This window comes from Pteropus vampyrus, unplaced genomic scaffold (genome assembly GCF_000151845.1).
Source record: "Pteropus vampyrus isolate Shadow unplaced genomic scaffold, Pvam_2.0 Scaffold68, whole genome shotgun sequence".
In the NCBI taxonomy this organism is placed as follows: domain Eukaryota; kingdom Metazoa; phylum Chordata; class Mammalia; order Chiroptera; family Pteropodidae; genus Pteropus; species Pteropus vampyrus.
In genome coordinates this window covers 2,886,509-2,910,187 of record NW_011888849.1, presented here as the reverse complement: position 1 = coordinate 2,910,187, position 23,679 = coordinate 2,886,509, and the positions used below count along the sequence as shown (strand labels likewise).

General features: G+C 38.2%; 1 protein-coding gene across 2 annotated transcripts in view; it reads right to left on the bottom strand.

The window, feature by feature from the left end:
- Nucleotides 1-3,754: 3,754 nt before the first annotated feature.
- The window catches only part of HTR7 (5-hydroxytryptamine receptor 7), a 68,220-nt gene continuing 48,295 nt past the window's right edge, over nt 3,755-23,679 (bottom strand). The window contains exons 2-3 of one of the 2 annotated variants that reach the window (XM_011361590.2): nt 12,938-13,701; nt 3,755-5,508 (exon numbers count right to left, since the gene is read on the bottom strand). In XM_011361590.2, coding sequence (XP_011359892.1) covers nt 12,939-13,701 — 763 coding nt within the window. In that variant the 3' untranslated portion in view covers nt 3,755-5,508; nt 12,938. The remainder of the gene's footprint in view (nt 5,509-12,937; nt 13,702-23,679) is intronic. The other variant, XM_011361589.2, reaches the window with a different exon arrangement.

The window sequence follows — 23,679 nt, the reverse complement described above, 5'->3', positions numbered from 1 at the left end:
TGGTTAATATAATCATCCTAAAAATTAAATACCTTTCAGTGTCTTTGGGTCAGCATTCTGGATTCAATTTAAGTGTAGATAACTGAAGAACAGAAACACAGAGTGGGAAGGAGGGCGAGGAGTTTAGTCGTTTAAAGGCTTTGGTTCAGGGCTGCAGGGAACTCTGCACCATTACTGCTCCAGGCACAATTCTCAGATGAGCTGTTCCTTCCCGTCCGCACCCTCCCTGCTTACATCACGTGCATCACAGCATGCTGTGGAAGAGCCAGCACACTTAGTGTTCGGCACGTGTCATGACTATGCTACAGTCATTTCTAAGCCAGGGAACTGCTAGGTTTTCCCTAATTAACAGCACACTTTCAGAAGACAATGGTCAGCTTTTGGTGATTTTCTTTTTCTATATGTTATATTTGTCCTGACCATATTTACTGAAATGTAATTTTATGTCTATTGAACCTAATTAAAAATAAAAACAACTGGACTTACTTTGTTTTTTTCACTTTTCTTGTAATTCACTTTTACTATATTTTTCAAATACGTTAGCTATATGACAGATTAAAAAAAAAATTCTTCACTAGAAATAGTTTGCAAAGCACAGCTCTGTACCACTCCTGTAAATAAAATAAAACACAGCTCTAAATTTAACATCTTTTCACCTGCTAAATAATACGGGGTTACACCAGATCATCTATGAAATTCTCTAGCTCTGTAATTCTCCATGGATAGTTATATCTCACTTTCTTACAGGTGGATTATTCACTTTGTAAATGATCCAGGACAAAACATTATATTTACAGCTTACTTTCTGCTGCCTCTCATTGTAACTCTGCACTTTCTCTCCCACTGTGAGACAGTGTGGGGTTAAAGAATAAACAGCATTTTAATAATAGCCTCATCAAAATGTAATTAAAAAAGGTAATTTGGCACCAAAAATATTACATAATACACACCAAAGATAAAGTCTAGACATTTCATACCGTCTGCTATTTTGGATTACCACTCTTTCCTACACTGAGTTTTAAATATTTATATCAATATACTGAAGTATTTCTTTCTGAACCTTCTTGTGCTTGCCTTAGAATACATACATTTTATTATAATCATTGTGTAACATTCAGATTCTTTGCTAAACTTTTAGCTTCATCAGAATTGATTATTTCTTACTCACTCCTGAGTTCTAGTGTTTTAGAGTCTCTGATATATTAATAGATATTTGTTTGAATGAATGAATGGATAAATCAATGAAATTTTTAGAAGAATCATGAATTAGGCTTTCATTGCTTTACAGTATCTTGAACATTCCTTATCCATTATCTTACTCTTGTTCCATGATCTCTGAGCATAAGTTCTATAGTTTGAATAGAATCTAAGATTTCATGCATGTGTCCAAGGAGCTATAGTTACAAGATGTCTTAATTCCTCCAATTCAGCTTTTTTTTTAAATGCCAAATGCCTAACATAACTGTCATCTTCAAGTCTATATCTAACAGCTGTCAACCTCCATCACTTTCTGCTTCAGATTTTGCTTTTACATTTTTATTGATGATCACATCACATTTCTGTTCCTTGTACTGCCAGAGCAGGGTTGTTGTTGTTGCTTTTTAAATTTTTATTTAGCCAGCAGGAGCTTGAAAATCAAAGTATTTTAAGTTAAGAAATTACTTTCCTCCTCCAGAGAAAGTATAGACAAAACAAGTTTAAAGAAAGATCTCACTAAATAAACTCTGTCTCTAGGAACTGGAACCCTTGAGTTGTTGCTCAGGGCCTGCATGATTCACACATAATATCTAACAAGGTCTCCCTTTTTTGATTTACAGTGCTTACAGCAAGTAAGGCATGACATCACAATATGCACAACTCCCAGTGCTTTCAAAATGTACTGACCCTCTGAAAGTTTCCGACTGGTTTCTTTGTGTGCTGTTAGGGACCATCCGGCTAGCTGTAGATAAACAAGTTTCAACATATGGGCCATAACACATACACCGCTCTGCTCCACTAGTGCAGAAAATTAAGAAAAGGTCGCTCTCTTGATATGAGAAACTCACGCAAAAGCGGCAGCACCGTGGAGCAGAGGGCCTGCCCTAAGGTGTGCACAGGAGAACTTAATTCCAGCTCCTTCTCTCCCACTCATTGCAAGTGTCGCTCAATCACTCCAGGTCTCTTTAATGTCCTCCCCTGAAAATTAAAAAAGGGGGCCAAGTCAACTCTGGCCTTCCTCTCTCCCTTTCCAAGTCCTTCCTTTGCTCCCTCCCTTCCTATTAAAAGATATTTATGATCTGCCTACTATATGTGTTCCAAGTGTAGTGCTAGGTGCTGGGCATATTGGTGAGAGAATCAGACATGGTTCCTGCCCGTGAAGAATTACTAAACAATGAGGAAGACATATATTAAATAAAAAATTGAGAACAGGAAAAATATTCCAGACAGAATGGGAAAGCATATGTAAAGGTCCTGAGATGGGAAGGTGCATGGACAGCTTTAAAATGCAAGATTTGGAGTAAAAAGTAAGGGATTGTAAGCTGACAAGGACCTTGCAATCTGTGAGGTCGACCAAGGTTTGCCTCGCCTAGAAATAAAATAAAATAATAAAAATGCAGGATTTGTAAACGGTTCTATCCATTGAGGACTCAGTTGACAACCAAAATGATGAAAGGAAAATTCCCACCATTTCCAGATGGCAATTCAGATAATTGTTATATTAGCATAAACTATTTGAAAAATTGCCTAGATTTTCTATCTTTATTGTTGATCTCATACATGCAATCAATGAATCTAATAAAATTGCATGAAAATATAAAAATCAAAAACATATACAGACATCTCAGGCACATGGCACTAGGGCAGACGCTTTACGAATTATGAAAGTTTCCAGAAAGCCCAGGAATTCTATGAGTGCCTCCCATTTAATATTTACAGAATAAAACTAAACACTAAGGCAACAGTTATTATCTCTTACAAGTACTTTACTCCCCAAGCATGGTTTCCCAATACTCAGCCTTTCCAGAATGACGGCTGACACCCTAGAGTGAGAAGAGAGATTAGTCATAACAGTCATTCTTGTTGAACTGTCATAAAATTATGCAAAATGTTTATTTCAGTGATTTTCTCAATTCTTAGTTAAAACAAAAGTTGTACCTTTGCACAATTTATGCCACATGTGAAGTAGTATTATAAACTCTTTGATCTTTTTCTCAATTTCTACCTTTTCATTTGGCTGCCATACATGTGAAGCACAGTGTACAGTGTCCAGTCCCTGAAACCAGAATGAAGCAGAGTTCAAGAATCAGGTGTTCAAGTCAGGTGGGATAAAGAGCCAATTTGAATAACTAAGGTCCTAGTAAAAAAATTAAACAAACACATTGAAAACCTGAATCAAACCAATTAACCATAATGCCCTGTCTTGTGGACAGGAAAAAAACCTGTCACTCTCTGCAACTAACAGCACTTACTGTATGATGAAAATCTGAGAAATGTCCCCCTTCTACCTGAAGGCAACCTCCTTAAAAGTAAGAACTTGCTTTACCTGTCTTTGTTCCTTCAATGTTCAGTGCTGAATGTAGGAGCTCAATAAACCCTCATTAATCAAATCAAGATATGAACACTCATTCTCTTAAAAAAAAAGTTACAAAACGGATGAATCTTCAAAGTGAAATGAAATTAATTACAGAACTATCTTACTACCTGTAGGGTTTAGCAAATATATACAGCTTGCCCTCTGCTATTCTACATATAACAACATTTATGACATCAGACCTTCAATTAAAAATCATTACTTATTACTTTATTACAGTTATAAATAAGCTTTATTTGATATAATGTAATAAAACATTTTCAAATTTAACAACATTTATCTGACCAGAATCAATCATTTAAATTATGAATATAAGTATATACAGTCACTTTAGCAACTCTGCAGTTCAGGAATTTGTACAAGCTTTGTCTGCAAGGACAGGGCCCACCTCCCCTTTCGGGGAAGGCAGACCCTTCCCTGAGTCTGGTTAGAAGCGATGTCAGTGAAAGTTGGAAGAAATCCATAATCCACACTGGAATTCCACATTATCCTGTGAGGGAACAGCTACATTTATGGTAGGAAAATAATACTCTCTTTCAGTTCTCTTTTATCAAATAAAAGTTTGCATTCATTTTTTCCCCCTTAGAGGTACTCTTCTTTTCTGATCTACTGTCTTTCTGTCTCCTTAGTTCATAATATTACATAGTTCCACAAAAATAAAAAATAAAAATACTATCCATGAAGGGACCTCTTCTGTTTGTCTGCCCTTAATGCTTACCACTTTGAGGAGGGAGATGGGAGGACGACAGAATTGGCCAGGCACACATTTCATTTTTTGATACAGAGAACACAAAAACAAGTCCTTCCGAAGGAACAGAAGGGTATTCTGGAGCATTTACCAGTAGCGGGCCCAGGTGACCTCCGAGTCACACAATTCAGTTGAACACAATGCTGCTCAGTGAGAATTAACCTATTGATGCTCCACTTGTAGAAGCATCACAACCTTTCATGGAAACCCCATTATTCCCCTACTTCCTCCCAAAAAAACACACAGTTATGGACCAGCTCGTGGGCCCATTGCACCCCTGTGTAATGAGAGTCAAAAGTTCGGTGCCAACTACCATATTAATGTACGATGTGGTTAGGTAGCACTAGCTCTTCATCCTGGTAAAAGCCCTCACGGAAAGAATCCCCCTCACCTCTCAGGACCCCTCAGAAGAAGTATGAGCACAAAAAAAAAAAAAAAAAAAAAAAAAAAAGCTTTATTCAGATTTTATGGTTCTCTCCATCCTGAGATCTTCTATTCCTGAGTTATACCATAATAAGCGACTTAACAAAGAAAGTACATTGCTGGGAAAGTCACAGGGACCCTGCAGAAAAGCCAAACTGTTTGACAGAAGCTTGAAACAGACACTGCTCTAGGAAATCATTTGTATGAACTGATGACGGGATTCTGTTTTCTAACACGGACATGCAACATATTCAACACTATGCTTACCACAGTTAGCTTGGAAAAACACTCCTCGGTCCTACAACAAAATTAATTCTGTCTCACAAATGATTCCTGAATATTCACCACAACACCTAGACTCAGAAGCATGGGAAGTGTGCATTGGAATTTGCTTCCACGTGCGTGACTTGGACATACGTGAAGCACCAGAAACTGTTTCCTTTCTGGAACTCAGCTCTGCCCCGCGCACTTACTGCCGAACTGATCTGGCTGTCTTAAACTGAGAGCTATGATCTTTTGCACAACAGCACTGATCCACAGAGAAAAAAGAGAAGTCACCATCTTCCTCGTAATATACTTTGTACAACAGATCACCCTGCTTGTCATGTTTGAGCCATCCCAAGAAAGGACGGAAGCCGCATTCCATAGTCTCAGCAAATGATTTCGTTCTGTTTCCACCTCTGTCTTGCCTTGTTTCTTTTGTCTCCACGATTTCGCTTTTGATCATGAATCATGACTTTTTTTTCTACAGTAGTCAGAGTTTTGTCTAGAGAGAGAGAGAGAAGACAAGAAAATAATTTAGCAGAACTGTAAACATGTTTGTTTTGTGGTGGGTGGATTTAATTTTGACAGCATTCAGTAATATGAATCACTTGTGGATTCTAAGTTATGAGCATCTCTAAAGGGAAAGAAAAAGTGCTGTTGCTCTTCTCATAGATTTTATAACTTTTACAAATTGCCACAGCCTTAATATACTTGCAAATTCACTTTCACAATACAGCTATAGCCAAAAATGGTTCCACTCTCAAAATTCCCTGCCAAATACTATTGCACCTGCCCGACCTGAAAAGAAAAATGATGATTACTAATAAAAAAGTGTTCTCTTCAAATCTGGGAGGGGCATTCTCGTAAGCCGTAAGCGCGGAGACCGGAAACCTCACTCCACTCTCACTTCCTTCATCCCAGATTCACAGAAGGGGCATGAGTCACGGAGAAGTCTTAACCGGCTGCTGAGGAAGTCTCTTTCTCCTTGGTGTAGAGTCACTTCCCCTCTAGAACCACACTCCCCTAACTCTGAACTCTCACAGGACTTGACTTACCAAACTACGTCCTTGTTCTTGAGAGCTAGGTCTGTGAGGTGCCAGGGCCTGGCACTGCGCCCTTAGCCTCTGCTTTCTCGTCCCATTGAAAGTGCCCTTCTCACTTGGCTACCAAGATTCCACAAACGGGGTTTCCCAGTGACGGGATGAGTTTCTCCACAATACACCACCTCTCACTTTGTCCCTCATCTCACACGGTGATGACCCAGAACAAGACTGAGGCCATGTTTCAGCTCAGACCCACAGCTCCAGGCACTTGGGCATCTGTGAGCAGGCAGTGAAAATAGGCTGTATCCGCGATGGTGCTCCACACTTATTCCTCGCAGGGGCCTCTTCTCAGCATGGAGGAGAGACTGCATTTTGATCACAGCTCTCAGAAACTCGTGAACGCTACTGAACCCCTCCAGGCCTAGAGCCTCAGGGCCACCTCGGAAGTCTCTCTTTCCTCATCACCCACCTGCTAGCTAATTTCCAAGTGTCCAGACATCCTTGGTCTCTTCTAGTCTCAATACCACTCTCCCAGGGTGGGCCCTCCTGACAGGAGACCTCACTTTTACATTGGTCTCCTAATCCACTTCCCTTCTCCATTGTGAATCCCTATTTACAGTGGAGTCCTGGTCTCACTCCTGCTCAGAAGCTTTCATCTCTCCCCGCACCCACACTGCCTACCCAGCCCTTTGTAACGATCTCAATCCACCAGCTTCGGGTGCTGCTGAAGACATGTCCCAGGTTCCTTATCTACCTCCATCCATACCTGTGCACCTCTGCCCGTACCCTCACCTCTCCTTTGAGTAGCCTCAAACCCACTTCCACCCTGCCATCCCGTCTTGTTAAAATCCTACTCTTTATTTAAGATCCACCCCAATTATCACGTCTTTCATGATTTCTACCATGGCTATTTTCTTCCTAAGACATTTCCCCAAGGCTTCTTTTTCTTCTATAACCATCTGTACTGCTTCATTTTACTTTGTGCTACGTGTATTTACTATCTCCTAAGGAAAAATAATTTAGAGACAGCAAGGAAGGTCAATTGCCTGTCTTTCCTACTTTAAAGAGATGTTGCAAAGTTAAAGCGTAGGCAACTGTAAAGCATGAAACAAAAAAGCTATTATTATTACTAATAGGTGATCTAACAAAAAACAAAGTGCTGGATTCTAGCTAGTTAAGGATGAGAAAAATACTACTGTGGCAGGGCGGGGAATCCACGAAATAGCAAACTTTTTTTCTTTCTTTAAGGCAACATCCTACAACGGATACCCAGGGTTTCAGGGGCCTTGATGCTTCTTTTCCAGTTTCTACTGAGACTCATTTCATTTTATTTTTCTAATCACTGATTTCCCTAAAAAAATAAAAAATAAAAAAAAAGGTAGAATCACCCCAAACTCCAAAGCCTCAGCGCAAATCCTGGAGCAGCATGACAGAATTCATAGCAGGAACCCAAGGTTTCTGTGACTAGTTCCGCTGTGACTAACCACTGCAATCAACAGAGGTTATAAGAGGTTCTTTGAAGAGAAATATAATACATCACCAAAGAGAAGAAGGGAGAGGGAAAGGCAGAGCTACTTCAAAACAATTTCATGAAAGTCTTTTATATGGTAGTTTAGAAATTGCTTTTCAATATTGTTCACAATAATGGTGTCAAAGAACAAAAGTCGTCAAAACCTGACACTTAAAAGCAATTTATGGCAATTCAAAAAAAAAAATCCATAAAGTCGACAAAAAGAAAAAAATCCCTGCTTATACCACATTATCACATTTAGTTTTATATTATCGGTATTTGAATACTTGTGAAAAAGGGACAAAGATTATAGAATAGTGAATTAAAATCACCAATGAAGTATTCATGGCCTTTTCCCTCATCCCCAGGAAGATTCCCAGTGCCTGCTGGATGCCTGAGCCTTTTGTTATGCTGATCCAAAAAAATGAGAAGTGGGTAAATATCTGGAAGCAGCAATACACAGGCTAGTAGATTGTTTACACAGGAAAGGAAGAAAACTATTATGTAGGAGAAAAAATAGAGCCAAGAAGGCAGAGTGGGGGGCAAAAGTAAAAGAGATGAGAACCCAAGCAGCCAGAGGGGTAAAAAAGGGCTAGAGAGATTAGTGGGAGGAGCCCTCAGTCCCTAGGCTGGCCCAAGAAGTATAAGTGCTAGAGATATGGGTAGGGGAACAAAGGGTTCTAAGAAGGTTTGCTGTGAGTTATGCATTGGACACCATGTCTATTCTTTCAGAGACTCCAGTAGAGTTATGAGTTATCCAGCTGGTGTTTACTTGAATGCAACTGTGCAGAGTGTTGAGTGTATGGGGTATTTTGGTGGCCTTTTACTAGCCATCACCCCACCAAGTAAGTCTACTGCCATCCCAGCCCGCTGGACCATAAGATTCCTAAGGCAAGAACTATCAGTTATTCATCTTTCCATTCCCTGCCATGCCTGGCACCAAGCCTTGTACAGTAGCCCTCGAATGTTTCTGGAGAAAACAGGCATTGAAAAGACTCTACTTCCAGCCTCTACTTTCTGATTCATCCTACATGGTGCCACTGAATCGGTCTTCATTGCTTTGCTAATTCCATTCTCCTATTTGCAGATTCGGTGGATGACTACTGTCCACACTAGAGTCTCTCAACCTTAACATCACAGGAATTGGGGCCAGGTAACTCCTTGCCATGGGGCTGCCTGTGTAACACAGGACGGGTAGCAGCATCCCCAGTCCCTACCCACTGGATGCCACTAGGTCCTCCTCTCCTCCAGGCGTGACAACCACATATGCCTCCAGACATTGTCAAATATCCCCTGGGGACACAATCACCCATGGTTGAAAACCACTTGTCTACACCAAAATCCCAAATTCTTGAGGCTAGAAAGGAAGACCCTACACAATTTAATTTCATTCTTCCTTTCCATGTGATCTCCCAAATCTTCCTCCACACCAGCACTGGGATTCAGCCAGACTGTCCTTTGTATAAGGTCCTACACTGGTGCCTCTTCGTCAGTGGTCTCCAACCTTTTTGGCACCAGGGACCAGTGTTCTTATGAGAATCTAATGCCTGATGATCTGAGTTGGAGCTGAGGTGGTGATGCTAGCGCTGGGGAGCAGCTGCAAATACCGGTGAAGTTTTGCTTGCTTACCCGCCACTTACCTCCTAACAGTCCATGGACCCATATCGATCTGGTCCATGGCCCGGGGGTTGGGGATCCCTGCTCTACATGAAATGTCCCCTTTACCAGAGAAGCCATTTCTACTCTCCTTTAGTTATAAATGCTTTGACCCCCTTCACAGACATACTCGAGCCCATATCCTTCAAAGAAGTCTTCCTTGACCGGGGTTAGGGTAAGCCCTGAGTTACTTTCCTCTCCTTTGACCCCTGTCTCCATCTTTCCTTTGTCCTTATTTTAAAAGGGGTGAGTGCACATATGTGTGTTTGTATACAGCCTGCCCAAGAGAAATATATGCACCAAGACAGGAAAGAAGCATATAACTTCCGTATCCTCCTCAATGCATGGCACAATTATAAACAGAATTTAAAAAGGAATCTTCCTACATTGGAACTGACTAGAAAGCTTACTGGTATAGAATTTTTTAAATAGCACCTATTCCAACTCTCTCATTAGAAATTTCTTAAAGTTAATGGCTAATTAGGCTGATCATCCCAAAGGACTTCAATATTCTATAACTGTAAATAAAATCAATAATTATAAATTCAAACAGAGAAAGATGCAATGAGAGGACAGTCATTTTCTTAGACCAAGAGATAGCAAACTATGACCTGTGGGCAAAATCTAGCTAGCCAATTGTTTTTATAAATAAAGTTTTATTGGTATATCATCATATTCATTTAATTACTTGTATCTATGACTGCTTTCCCACTACAAAGGCAGAGATGAGTAGTTCCAATAGAGACCTATGGCTATCAAAGCCTAAAATATTTACTATCTGGCCCTTCACAGTTTAAAAGTTTGCTGACCCCTGTCTTAGACTAACTGGAAAACAATACCCAAGCATCCGCACTAGCTAAAGACACAGAGGTAAATATCCCTGGACATTATGTTAGCTGATTACTTTTCTAAAAGCCACAGTAGCACAAAGTTAAAAGCAATTCTAAACACAAATTTCCCAGGTTCAAATCCAGCTCTAACACTCTCTCCATGTATGACTTTGGAAAAATTATTTGACCTCCCCAAGCCCTTTGTTTTGTCATATTCAGAACAGAAATGAAGAAACTCAACTTCTCATAAAGTTTTAAGGATTAAGTGATATAATTCACACAGAATCTCAGCATAGTGCCTGAGAGTGAATCTTCAATAAATATAGGTTATTATTATTTTAAACTGGAAATTCTACTTGTGTGACATTTGAAAAATTTGCATTTTGTTAACTACCTTCATTATGTGTGAATTATTAGCTAAAAAAAAATCAACGAAAATATTCTCAAGTTCTTTGTGTAAGAGGCATACAAACAAGTGGTGTTTTCTAGTTCAGGATCTCCTTTGTTCCTTCCTATTTTCTACATTGGCTACTTAACTGGACCCTCTGCCACCAGTCTTTCTATTTTAATTGCCCATCACACTGCTGCCAGACTTTCCTCAAACACATCCCTCAACATGTTACTCCTGAGAACTGAAACCAACATGCTTTCCTGTTCCTGTGCTAAACAACTCTGGGACTAGGCCAAATAACCCAGCTACTTGTCCTAGGAAATAGCTGCTTCCAAAAGATAAGACTGTGCACCAACCAGGATAGCTTACTTATCAAGACTAATAAGTTTGCTCATTAATACTGGCTCTAAGGCCCTCACTTAGGTACACCTGCCAATCCGAAGCTATTATGTCATAAACTATGCCCGGTCCTCACCAGTTCCCCACCGTCACATCACCCAGCACAAGCCCTAAAGCTCTGTGAATATCCTTTCCTTACCTCGTCTAAGAAACTACCAGGACTCTGTCAAGGTGTCTTCCCATACAGCAGTAAGTCTAATAAATTTAACATACTTCTATTAACAGGTTTTTCTAATGGTCTTTTTAGAGAGCTGATGGCTATAATTCCCAGCTCAAAAACATTCAATAGCTCTTCACTGACTACAGAATTAAGTCATTTGACAAATAATGTTGCACTGGGGTGATGCATACCACATCTACCACTTAAGGACTATGTGACCTAAGGTAAGTTACTTAATGTCCCTGAGCTTCGGTTATTTTTCTGAAAATTGGGGATGCTAGAGACACCTACTTTACAGGTAGAATGGTATATAGCATGTGACAGGAGGTGTTCGATAACTGTTGCCATTATTACTTTTCTCACCTATTATCTGTCGGGCACTGTATTAGATCTGCAAATAGAAATCTAAGACATAACTTCTTCCCTGAAGAAATTTAGAATCTGGTGAGCAAACACTAGTGCAAACAATAATAATTTTATAGTCCTGGAAATATCCCTGGGGATATAGGTTGGTCACAGTGCATATTCTAGAGCCAAAAATTATATTCTTTAAAAAAAATTTAAACATTTTTATTGTGAGAAGTTCCATATGTACAAAAGAGTATACATAATAGATGTGAAAATCAATACCTGTGAAGCTACACCCAAGTTCAAGAACTAGCATAGCTGTAGTCTCATAACTTCAAGACAAGAAATGATGATCTCTGGTTTCCCACATCCCGATTATGAGATGTTTCTACCTGCTTTATTCTAGTCATGTTAGAGACTAGGATGAGTTCCTAGAAGTTTTCAGTCATTTGGGGGAGTATCCTACGTGTGGAACCTCTGCAGTCTATTATAATCCATGAGGGCACTTTGGTACCCTCCCTGAGCAAGGCTGTTCCTCTGAGATAGCTTGGAGCACAAAGGAGTCCTTTGCCACCTTTATTACACATAAAGGAGTCTGATATATGAAAAGCAGAGAGCAGTAAGATTCACATGATGTGGGATCTAGACCTCGTGGTGCCATAAGCTCACTGTTACTTCTTCTGTCAAATAAAGGGCCTGGACAAGATGACTGGGAAGGTCCCTCTCAGCTACAGTGGTCCCTGGTTCGCTGGTCTGTTCCTTCCTGCCAGGTCTAGTGAAGAGGAATGCCTCCCCTTCTCACACATCCAACACTAGACTGCTCTCTCTCATCGGCATCATCCATTTTCTCATTCCAGTGCCTTTCCCCTCAGCTTTCGAACATGAAGATGTGTCCTCTTCCTCAAATTTAAAGCAAAATCTTCATGTGATCTGCTGACAGCTCTAAGTGCTATGCTGTCTCCTTCCCTCTTTACAACGCCAAATTCATTAACATGTGGGTTACATGGGAAGGGTCTATTTCCTTATCACCACTGGCCCTTCACAGTCTTTTTTCAGAACCCACCACCCTATTGCGATTGCTTCCTGGAAAGTCACTAATGCCTCCTAGACAAACTCAACAACTTTCTACCAGTTCTCAACTCCTAACAAGGCAGACAGCACTTTCTAAAAGCTCCGCAGCTTTCAGCCTCGGTGAATTTGCTTCCTTTATTTATCAGTAGAGGATGAGGTCATCAAAAAAGTTTTACGGGATGTAAGAGTAATAGCAATGAAAATTATAATGTTATAATTGGGAATAGAAGGACATAATTTAGATGTTATTAATGGATAAAGGATGGGAAACATCACCTTCTTTGTCATCAAGCATATCAATTGCAGTTCATCAGCAAATCAGTCTTCCAAATCAGCTAATTACTTATCTTTGGCTTTCAGAATTCTGTTGCGTAGAGGACTGGAATCTATAGAATTCTGAATTCAAATCTGATATGTTTCGTAGAAAATAAGCTGTATACTGATTCAGGAAGCCTTCTGAGATACACTTCAAGGAGTTCAATAAAAGGGCTGGGAGGATAAAAGAAAAATACTGATAAATGACCTTACAGCACAAGCTCGGGTCTCTCAGGCCTCTCGGCAAGCTTCAGGGCCTCATGCATGCCTGCAGCTGAGAGCTTCCGGTTGATATTCCGGTACTGGCACTGGAGCAGGCTGCGATAGGTGGTCCTCAGGTCCCGGTTAAAGAAGGCATATATAAAAGGGTTAATGAGAGAGTTTGCATAGCCTAGCCACAGAAATGTCCTCTCCACCCATAGTGGGATGCAGCTGCAGGCAGTGCCACAGATGAAGGGTCTGGCTGTTGAGAGGAGGAAAAATGGCAGCCAGCACACAGTAAAGGCCCCGACGATGATCCCCAAGGTGGTGGCTGCTTTCTGTTCCCTCTTAAAGATGGAGATGTTTTTCCTTTCGTGTTTGAGGAGTCTCGAAAGGTTGGCACACTCTTCTACCTCCTTCTGGAGCTTCACCATGCCGTTCAGGGAGATGATGCTGCCTGGCTCCCGGAGGCGCGGAAAGCCAGGGAATTTGTGTTTGGCGGCGCTCTTCCTGGCAGCCTTGTAAATCTGGTAGTACATGAAAAGCATGACGGACATGGGGATATAAAATGCCACTGCGGTAGAGTAAATCGTGTAGCCAAAATCCTGGCTGATCAGGCACACCTTGTCATCATTCACGTTCTGAGCCCAGCCAAAGAGTGGTGGTAAAGTGATGGAGGCAGAAAGGAGCCAGACAGAGAGAATCATTTTCGCCATGCATTTCCCATTCTGCCTCACAGGGTACGTTAGCGGCCTCGTGATCCCAAGGTACCTAGGTGAGAAATGGAAAGAAATCAAGTGACTACAGTGATCACAACTCGTCAGCTAGGAAATACCACCAGCTAGGTGCGAGGCTTTACACCTGGTAGCTCTATTCTTCGCAATAGTCCTTCTAAACAGGCATCATTATTCTGATTTTACAGAAAGGCAAACTAAGGCTGAGATGTCACCTATTTTATTTCTGGTCACACAATTAGCTAGAGGCAGTGCCGGGATTCAGTCTAAGATTCAATGCTAGTCCATGCTCCTTGCTTACCTGTAGCTTCTCATATTTCATGTTGTTAATGAACCGAATATTAAATATCTGCCCTCCTCTTATGACCACTGCTACTGAAATCAGCCAGGAACATAACGTTAAGCTTAATGTGGGATGCTGTAACACATCCTCAGGAATTAACCAAGGTCTACTACTCTCTGATATTATACATCCACTGATCCACTGGGCTGTCTTAATGCAGGCCAGGTTTTAATTCACGTTAACTGCTCCTCTGCACTGTAGTGAAAGCACTTCTTTAAGATCACAGAGATTTGTGAGATATTTAGGAAATCCTAGGGTTCTGGAATGGAAAGTAGCAAGTGATCATTCTTTTACCCGCAGAAGGTTCTCACACAAGAATAATGTCAGAGGAACAATCTCTCCTCTCTTGAGAAGGCTCACAAGAAAGGGTAAAGTTCTGAAAAATATTAAATAAACCCAACATTTTTTTCTGTGCTTACTTAGTTCTATACAGAGAATATTCCCCTGTCTCTGTTATCAAAGATTTATAATGCAAAAGAGACTCGGCAAACAGAGAAAACATCCAGTAAGACATTTGCCAGGTGCTTATCGTTCTTAGCTTTCCAAATATGTTTTCTCCACTGTAGTTAATGGTCTTGGCTTCTATTTTGGAGAGGATGCAAAGAGCACTTGAGAAGTTAAGATAGGTAAAAGCTGGTCATTTTCTTGTTTTTTAACTTCATTTATGTATATAAAAGATAAACTCTTGAAACACGAAAAGGAAAAGTACAGAGAGTCCCCAACTAACCAACAGGTTAGTTTCTAAAAGTCTGTCAGTTTGAAGGTTGAAATTTAGAAAATAATTATTTTTGTGCTAGAAAGATCCTGTGTTACGCTTAAATTATCCCAAAAAGTCAAAAATTATGCTTTTTCGATGAAAATTAGCATCACTGCAACACTCACGAGGCAAAATTGAGATACAGTAAAAAGGAATAAGCCAGATTTGCTTATTCATCGGGAATATTTATTCATTCCTTCAACAAATATTAATAGAGCTCCTTCTATATGCCAGGTGCTGTTTTAAATGTTGGTGATATGGCAGTGAATAAAACAGACAAGAATCTTGAATGCAGGCACATGGGATTGAACGGGAGGGACTCCTGGGCCCCTGATCCCTTCTGAGGATTCAGATGTTAGTGGGACCTGTTCATTTTACAGCCTCTGCTTTCCTTTTTCCTTGATAAAAGAGACCCATAAGCACTATTGCTAGGTTTATTAGCTATAATTAGGATTATGTTCTGGCTCACAAATAGAATGATGAGAAAGAGGGAAGTTTTCCTGAGAACCCAAGAATTAAGAGCTGAAAAGGAAGGGAAAAAAGAAAAAGAGGAAGGCAGGAGGGAGTAGGAAGGAAGAAGGAAAAGGGAAAGAGAGTAGGAAAAGGGAAAAGAAAGAGCAAGAGAAGGATAATATGAGGCAGACTTTGCCTTATGTGGAATTATTTGAAATTATCTGAGTTTTAAACAATGAAAAAAATGTTTTTAAGAAAATAATAATAATAATAATAATAATAATAATAATAATAATAAAAAGTAGCTGAGGAAACCCCTGAAAAAAGGTGTTAGAACTGACCACAATTAAGCTGATCCCTTCCCCAAGGCTGAATGCAGATGGTCCATTAAGGAAAAAAAAAAAAATTCCCATTCTTTGCTTTAGTTCAGGAGTTCTCTCACAGTCTGGAACTCCTTTGCAAACATCTCTTTTTGGACCTGGTCCTTGCTGTCCATCAACTCCTGCAGATGCAGATTTGGGCTCCTTCCCTGTTTCCCACCTCCCCCAGGCAGCCTTTGCCAGGACATGACTTTGATTATCTTCTCTCTTTGCCTGTAGCTATACACGTAAACTGCTTTTCTCCAAGCTGGGATCTGGTTTCCAAGTTACCAACCCAGGCTGGAGGTCCAACAGGAAGAGATTAGTTCATACAGTTCCCCAGGTAGCCACCAGATGGCAATGTCACACCATTTTTCACCTATTTAACTAGGGGGTCTGGATGCTGGGTAGCAGGAATAGGTGTTTGGTGGAAAGAGGAAATAGGATTACTCACAAGAAAAGAAGTTACATTTCATTAGTGGGGTTATACAAAAAGATTAGCAAGCCTGGAATTCCAACCTGGTGACTATTCTTGAGGAAGTCAGTTCAGTTTTCCCTTCCACCTTTCATATTTTTCTTACTCAAAGAAGAAGCTAGATGTTTGGGCTTAATTAAATCCAGCCTTTCTGCAGCTCACATAAATAACATAGAATTCACAAAGATTAATCCTGAGAGATGGAGTACCAAGGACATCTCGGAATAGTAAATAATCTCATAAGAACAGCATGCTTATTCATTCTAATATACTTAGTCTGACTTACGTTACATTTCAGTGACATGGGGTTGGCCCATATATGGTCTTTCCTGGATGTACAAATTATATTCCATAAACTCTCCTATTTTACACTCCATTCTCTGATGGTCTCAAGTCATGTCTTACAGTGAGTGAGTTAATAGTTACTTCTTTAGCCTCTTGGGTACCACTTGGTAAAACTTTTGAAGGCTAAAATCAACCAAGAGATGATAAGAAAAGAAATATGAGTGCTCATTAAAGTGTCTGGAAATAAAATAAATAAACAAAAGTCAATAGTTTAAAAACAATTAACAATTGGAAAATACTGTAGAAGAAAATAATTCCATTCACAGTAAAAATTTTAAAATTAAAATATCTAGAAAAAGCTATTCAAATGGCCAGGCCTATGTGAAGCAAACATACACTGCTACTAAGAGACCTAAGAGAATGCTTGAATCCATGGAGGAAAAAAATTGTTTTTTAAATAAGAAAATCGAGTATTATAAAAGTGCCAATTTTCCCTCAATCTAAAAATATTATCCAACTCCTGCTGAAAACCCTAGGAAGGCTTTTGTTAGTTTGACCAAACGTTTTTAAGTTTATCAAGTAAATATTGCAAAAGTAGACAGAAAACCTGAAAAAGAAGAAAAATGAGGGATACTTATCCTATAAAGAGAAGAAAGCCACAGAAATAAAATCTCTAATAATTATTCAGAAACAGACAGATCAATACAATAGAATAGATCCCAAGAATAGATTCAAATATATAAGTAAATTTAATATAAGAAAATGAGTCATTTTAAATCAGTAGCCAAAGACTGGATATTTATAAAGTCTAACAACTGGCTTGCAATTGGGGTAAAAATAAAACTGACTAATTTTTCTCCTTATTCAAAAATAAATGTCAAACTATCAGAGAAATTAAGAAAACAATCTCATTTACAATTACATCAAAAAAATATACCTAGGAATAAATTTAACCAAGGAAATAAAAGACTTCTACTCTGAAAACTATGACATTGATAAAAGAAAATGAAGACACAAATAAATGAAAATGGATATACCGCGCTCGTAAGTTTGGAAGAATTAATATCATTAAAATGTTCACACTATTCAAAGCAATCTACAGATTCAATGCAATCCTCATTAAAATATCAATGTCATTTTTCACAGAACTAAAGCAAATTACCCTAAAATTTGTATGGAACCATAAAAGACCACCAAAAGACAAAGCAATCTTGAGAAAGAAGAACTAAGTCAGAAGTATCACGTTCCTTGATTTCAAACTATACTAATCAAAACAGTTTGTTACTGGCACAAAATCAGACACATAGATCAATGGAACAAAATAGAAAGCCCAAAAATAAACCCATGCTCATATGGTCAATCAATCTATGGAAAAGGAGGCAAGAATATACAATGGGGAAAAGACAGTCTCTTCAATAAATGGCTTTGGAGAAACTGGACAGATACATGCAAAAAAATAAAACCAGACCACTTCCTTCCACCATACACAAAAATAAATTCAAAATGGATTAAAGATTTAAACGTAAACCTGAAACTATAAAACTCCTAGAAGAAAACACAGGCAGTAAAATTAACTCTTTGTTATCAGTCTTAGCAATATCTTTCTGGCTATATTTCCTTGGGCAAAGGCAACAAAAGCAAGAATAAACAAATGGACTACATCAAACTAAAAAGTTTTTGGACAGCAAGGGAAATCATCAGCAAGACAAAAATGCAACCAAATAAATGGGAGAAGATATTTGCAAATGTTATCATGGGTTAATATCTAAAATATCTAAAATATATAAAGAATGCATACAACTCAACATCAAAAAAACCCCAAACAATCCAATTAAAAAATGGACAGAGAATCTGAATAGACATTTTGCCAAAGAAGACATACAGATGGCCAACAGACACATGAAAAGATGCTCAAAATCACTATTCATCAGGGACACACAAACAAAACCACAATGAGGTATCAGCTAATTGTCAGAATGGCTATTATCAAAAAGACAACAAATGACAAGTGTTGGCGAGGATGTGGAGAAAAGAGAACTCTCATGCACTACTAGTGGAATTGTAAATTAGTGCAGCTACTATGGGAAACAGTATGGAGATTTCTAAAAAATTAAAAATAAAACTGCAGTTATGACCCAGGAATTTCACTTCTGGGTATTTATCCACAGAAAACAAAACAATAATTTGAAAAGATATATACACCCCTATATTCACTGCAACATTGTTTACAATAGCCACAATAAGGAAGCTACCTGGGTGTCCACTGATACATGAATGGATAAGAAGATGTGATACACAGACACACGGGAATATTATTCTCCCATAAAAAAGAATGCAATCAGCTATCTGTCACATATAAATAAACCTAAAGTGTATTATGTTAAGTAAAATAAGTCAGAGAGAAAGACAAATACCATACGGTTTCACTTATACATGAAATCTAAAAAACAAAACCAATGAACAAAAAATGAAACAGAAACAAACTCAATAGATACAGAGAAGAAACTGATGGTTGCAATGTATACAGGGATTACAGTCAATAATATCGTAATAACTATGTATGGTGACAGATAGTTACTAGACTTATTATGGTAATCACTTTGTAAGGTATGTTGATTCGTTATGTTGTACAACTAATATCTGCATGTCAACTATCATTAAAAGTAAATTTAAAAAAAAGAAAAAACATGCTAAGAACTGGAGAGAGTGCAAAGGCCCTGGGATAGAGTTAGAGGTAGGAATAAAATGTTTAGTGTGAAAAAATAACAAATAAATCCCAGATAGATCAAAAAATATCATTAAGAAAATTAAAGCTATGAGGAAATATGCCTATTCATGCAATCGCAAAAGGACAAAGGTCTTTCTTAACCATGATTACAAAAGCTTGAAACTACACAGTGACATATCGATGAATTTTTGACAAAAGTTTTACAAATAAAAATAAAAAATAAATGACATTTGGTTTAATTTAAAAATCACTATTTGCAGAGCTAAAAGTCAAATGATAAACCTGGAGTCCAAATAACAATAACCCAATACTCAAAGATCTTTCAGGTCAATAAAAGACAGACAACTATTCCAATAAAAATATTGAAGCAATTAAACAAAAAAAAGAAATAAGAATATTCAATAAGCACTTGGAAATATGTATAACTTCACTAATAATCGAAATATGTATAACTTCACTAATAATCAGAGATGAAAAATTTTAAATAATGACAGAATTTTTTTTGTCATTTGTCTATGTTTAGGAAATCCAATACAAGGCAAGTGAAAAAAACAAGCACTCTATCATTTTGCTGGTGAGAGATCCAATTGGAATAATAGTTCTGGAGGGCAGTTTGGTAATTAATATACATCAACATTTACCTTTAGGCTGAGCAATCAGACTTTTAGGAATTCGTCTTAAGATATAATTGTATAGGTATAAAATGATTAATGTGCAAGGATGTTATAACAGGGGGAAAAGGTCCAGTCTTAATATTTATCAAGAGGAGATTAAAAATATATATATAGTATATAACCTATGATGTACATATTTATTTGTTGATACAAAGACAAAAAAAGTGGATAGAAAACAATGTCTAGCTCTAAAATACAACAATGTTATATGTTAATCTTTTTATGTAAAACTAGGTGTTTGCATGAGTGTGTGTGTGGGGTGGTACTGAAATGTCTAGAAGAATATCTACCAATATATTAATAGCAACTTATCTGAGTTGTAGAACTTTGAGTCGTTTTAAATTTTTTAGTTGTACATTTTTATGCCTTTTAAGACTGTATGTAAAACATAAAAAAAAAACACATCATTTTAATTCTAAGAACAAAATAAAAGATTTAAGAGGATTCTGTGATTCCTAAGTCACTTAAATGATTTTGGCAATAGAGACGATCTGGTTCACAAAATCTTTAAAAAGTTGATATTTAAATATTAGATTTTTTTATTTGATTAGCTTTTCGAAACTTTTATTACATTCATAAATTCACACAAAGGAAACAAAGCTCATTGGCATTTAAAATTTCATAATTACTATATAAAGTAATACCAGTATTCAGAAAAGTATCCAAATTATATATTCATTCTCCCAAATCTTGTATTGTATAAAACCTATCTTTGAGGGAAAGAGAAAAAAGGAACCTAGATTGATTCTGAATATTCCCTAGTATGCGTGGTTAATATTTGTCATACTAACATTTTATGCTCACTGTTAATTAGAAAGCAGGGTGCTTATAAAGCCTTCAGAATTTAACTTTAAAATGCATACGACGTTAAAATACAGTAAATCTCAGACAAAGGCATCGAAGTATTATATAATTGAGAAATGTATGCAGCTCACATCAGGAGTTCCATTAAAGTAGGGGTTTGGAGAAAAAGAGGATTAGGAAGTTATAAATCTGTATAGAGAGGGATTAGAAAGCGAATTAACTCTGCTGTCTGTCCTCCCTTCTAACTGTATAGAAATTATAGATACTAGTTCTCTAATTAAATGACTTCTGAGTTTTGTTGCTACAGAATATTAACTTAGGGGTAAAATAAACTAGGTAGAATTATTCTGAAATACAGTCCTTTTCGGACTGTTAGGCTTAAAACTGTTAGGTTTGCACACTTAGAATACCTCTTCTGTGAGACCTCCTCCTTCACGGTAGGTAAAATCCACCGGAATCGTCAGCCCGTATCACTGGCTCCCAAAATTGTCAGATTATCAGACTCACCGAGAAGCTTTTGAAACATGCTGGGCTACCATCCACAGATATTCTTTCAAGAAGGTATGGTGACCCACGGCTTTGTATTTAGGACTGACTGTTCTGGTTCTTTATCCCATGTACTGCCATCACAGTAGCCTTCCTCATTCAATAACAAAGACTTTTTACAGTTATTGTATAAGAACCTTACTTTCACTTTGTATATTTTTATCCAAATGGTTTGCTTCTAGTTTGGCCTAACAAATCATCACATATCATGTTTATATTATCTCAGCTATTTGTTCTATCTTCCAGTATTATGCCAAATGCAAATGAGATAAGCACGGTTTTTAATCTTAATCAAGGTGTAGGTTTTTTAAAAATGCATAATACACATCAAAACTTTATAACCTTTCTGACAATAATAAATATTTCTCACAATAAGAAATATATTTTCCAGTTACTCAGTACAAACACTTATATTTATGTATATAAATAAGAACTGGGGGCATACATATGTGTGTACATATATATGGTGCATATAGATGGTAGGTATATATAGAAATGAATATATTTATATATATGAAATTGAAACAAAAGTTTCACAGTATTATACTTACCATTATAATTTGCAATTCACTCTCTTTTATTGTATCCTATTCTACTTCAGATTTTTTTAAATGCTGGTCTTCTAGAGGGTATTATGCTAAGTGAAGTAAGTCAGAGAAAGACAAATGCCATATGATATCACTTACATGTGGAATCTAAAAAGCAAAATAAATAAACAAACAAAACAAACAAATTCATATACACAGAGAACAAACTGATGGTTGCAAGGTAAGCAGGTTGGAGGGGTCTGGGTTTAAAACTTGGAGGGATTAAGAATTACAAATTGGCAGTTATAAAATAGTCATGAAGCTATTAAGTACAGCATGAGGAATATAGCCAATAATATTGTAAAAACTATGTATGATGTCGGATGGGTAGAAGACTTATCAGGGGGACCAATGTGTTAAGTTATATAAATGTCTAACCACTATGCTGTACACCTAAAACTAATATAATATTGAATATGAACAGTAATTTAAATTTAAAAGAAATGTTTTTAATGCTGTCCTTAATGCACTAAACTGATTTCGTGATCCAAAGTATGAAAGTAGGTAGGATAATTATAAGTGCAATGGAGAAACATAAAGCAGGGGAGAGGAACTGAGCATAGAGGCTGGAGATGGGAGCAAGTTGCAGTACAGATTTGCATTTCGGTCATGACCTCAAAGCCCTTTCATCTCTACTTTTCCTTAAAACTTAAAATTGGCTGTGCCTTTAGGATGAAGATCCTCACTATCCCAAGCAATAGTTTCCTACCCAAGTCTTATTCAACAGAACCCAAACCCTCCCTCTGCAAGGGCATAGTTAAAGAACACTGACTTTGGGCCTATGTTTCTTCCCTCCTCTACAGCCTGGCTTCTAAATTATATTTTTCTCTCTCTTCTCTGTCTCTCTGTCTTTGAATTGGTGAAGTGGCAGTATGACTGGAGAAAAGACGACAGGAGCAGAAGATACTGCTGAAACAGAACAGATAGAACTGGAAAGTGGTCTAGCAAGATGAGAGAAAGGGACAAAAGGGGGAGCTGAAGAAGCTCAACAATTTTCAAGCCAGGGTGACTGTGGGAAAGACTGGGGAAGACTGTGGGGCTATTCCCTGAAGTATAAGCGGTCCTCAATCCACTGCAATACACCTTCCACCCCAAGAGGCTTCTGAGACAGATCTTGCTGGGATCACTAATGACCTCTCTAGATTCAGTGGACATTTCTCCACCCTCATACTTAATAGGTCTGCAGCCCTCAGTCTGTACTCACTGCCTCTTTTTTGAAAATCTTTCCTTGGTTCGACATCGCCACATTCTCCCAGTTTTCCCACCCCTCTGCCCACTCTGGCCTGGTCTTCTTTGCTGCCTTATCTTCCACAATGGGGCCTTTGTGTTTTGGAATTCTCTAAGCCTGGGTCACAACCTCGCTTTTCTTCTTTTCTTCTAAGCCTGGGTCACAACCTCGCTATATTTCTTTGTCGTTCACATCTTCTATTGGCAGATGATCCCCAAATTTGAATCCCCAGCCCGGATTTCCTCATGGAGCTCTTGACCCACAAATCCAACTGCCTCCTTTACATCTCTACTTTGATATCTCTAAAGCATCTTATTCATCTCTTCATTCCACAGACTTTTAATAAACACTTTCTACAGGTCTGGCACCATCACAACATGTTCAAACATATCATCATCTCCCCAGACTGGGCCTCTTTCTATCTCCCTAATTCAGTGAATCCATCTAAGGGTGTAATCCAGATACTTGGGAGTCATCCTTGACTCCGCTTTCCCAATCATCATTCCTCTCCCAGTTATTAACTCAGTCCTACCTATTTTACCTCCTCGATGTTTCTAAAACCTATCCACGTCCCTCTGTCTCCATGGCCACCACTCTAGAGTCATTCTCTCTCCACGGATTACTGCAACGGCTTCTAAATTGGCCCTCCACCTCTTTTCTCTTTCCTAATCCATTCTCTTCATGAATCCAGAATGATCTTTCCTTTATTAAACTTTTTAATGTGAATTTACCTCACTGAATATCTCCACATACTTGAAAATTTTAAATACCATACA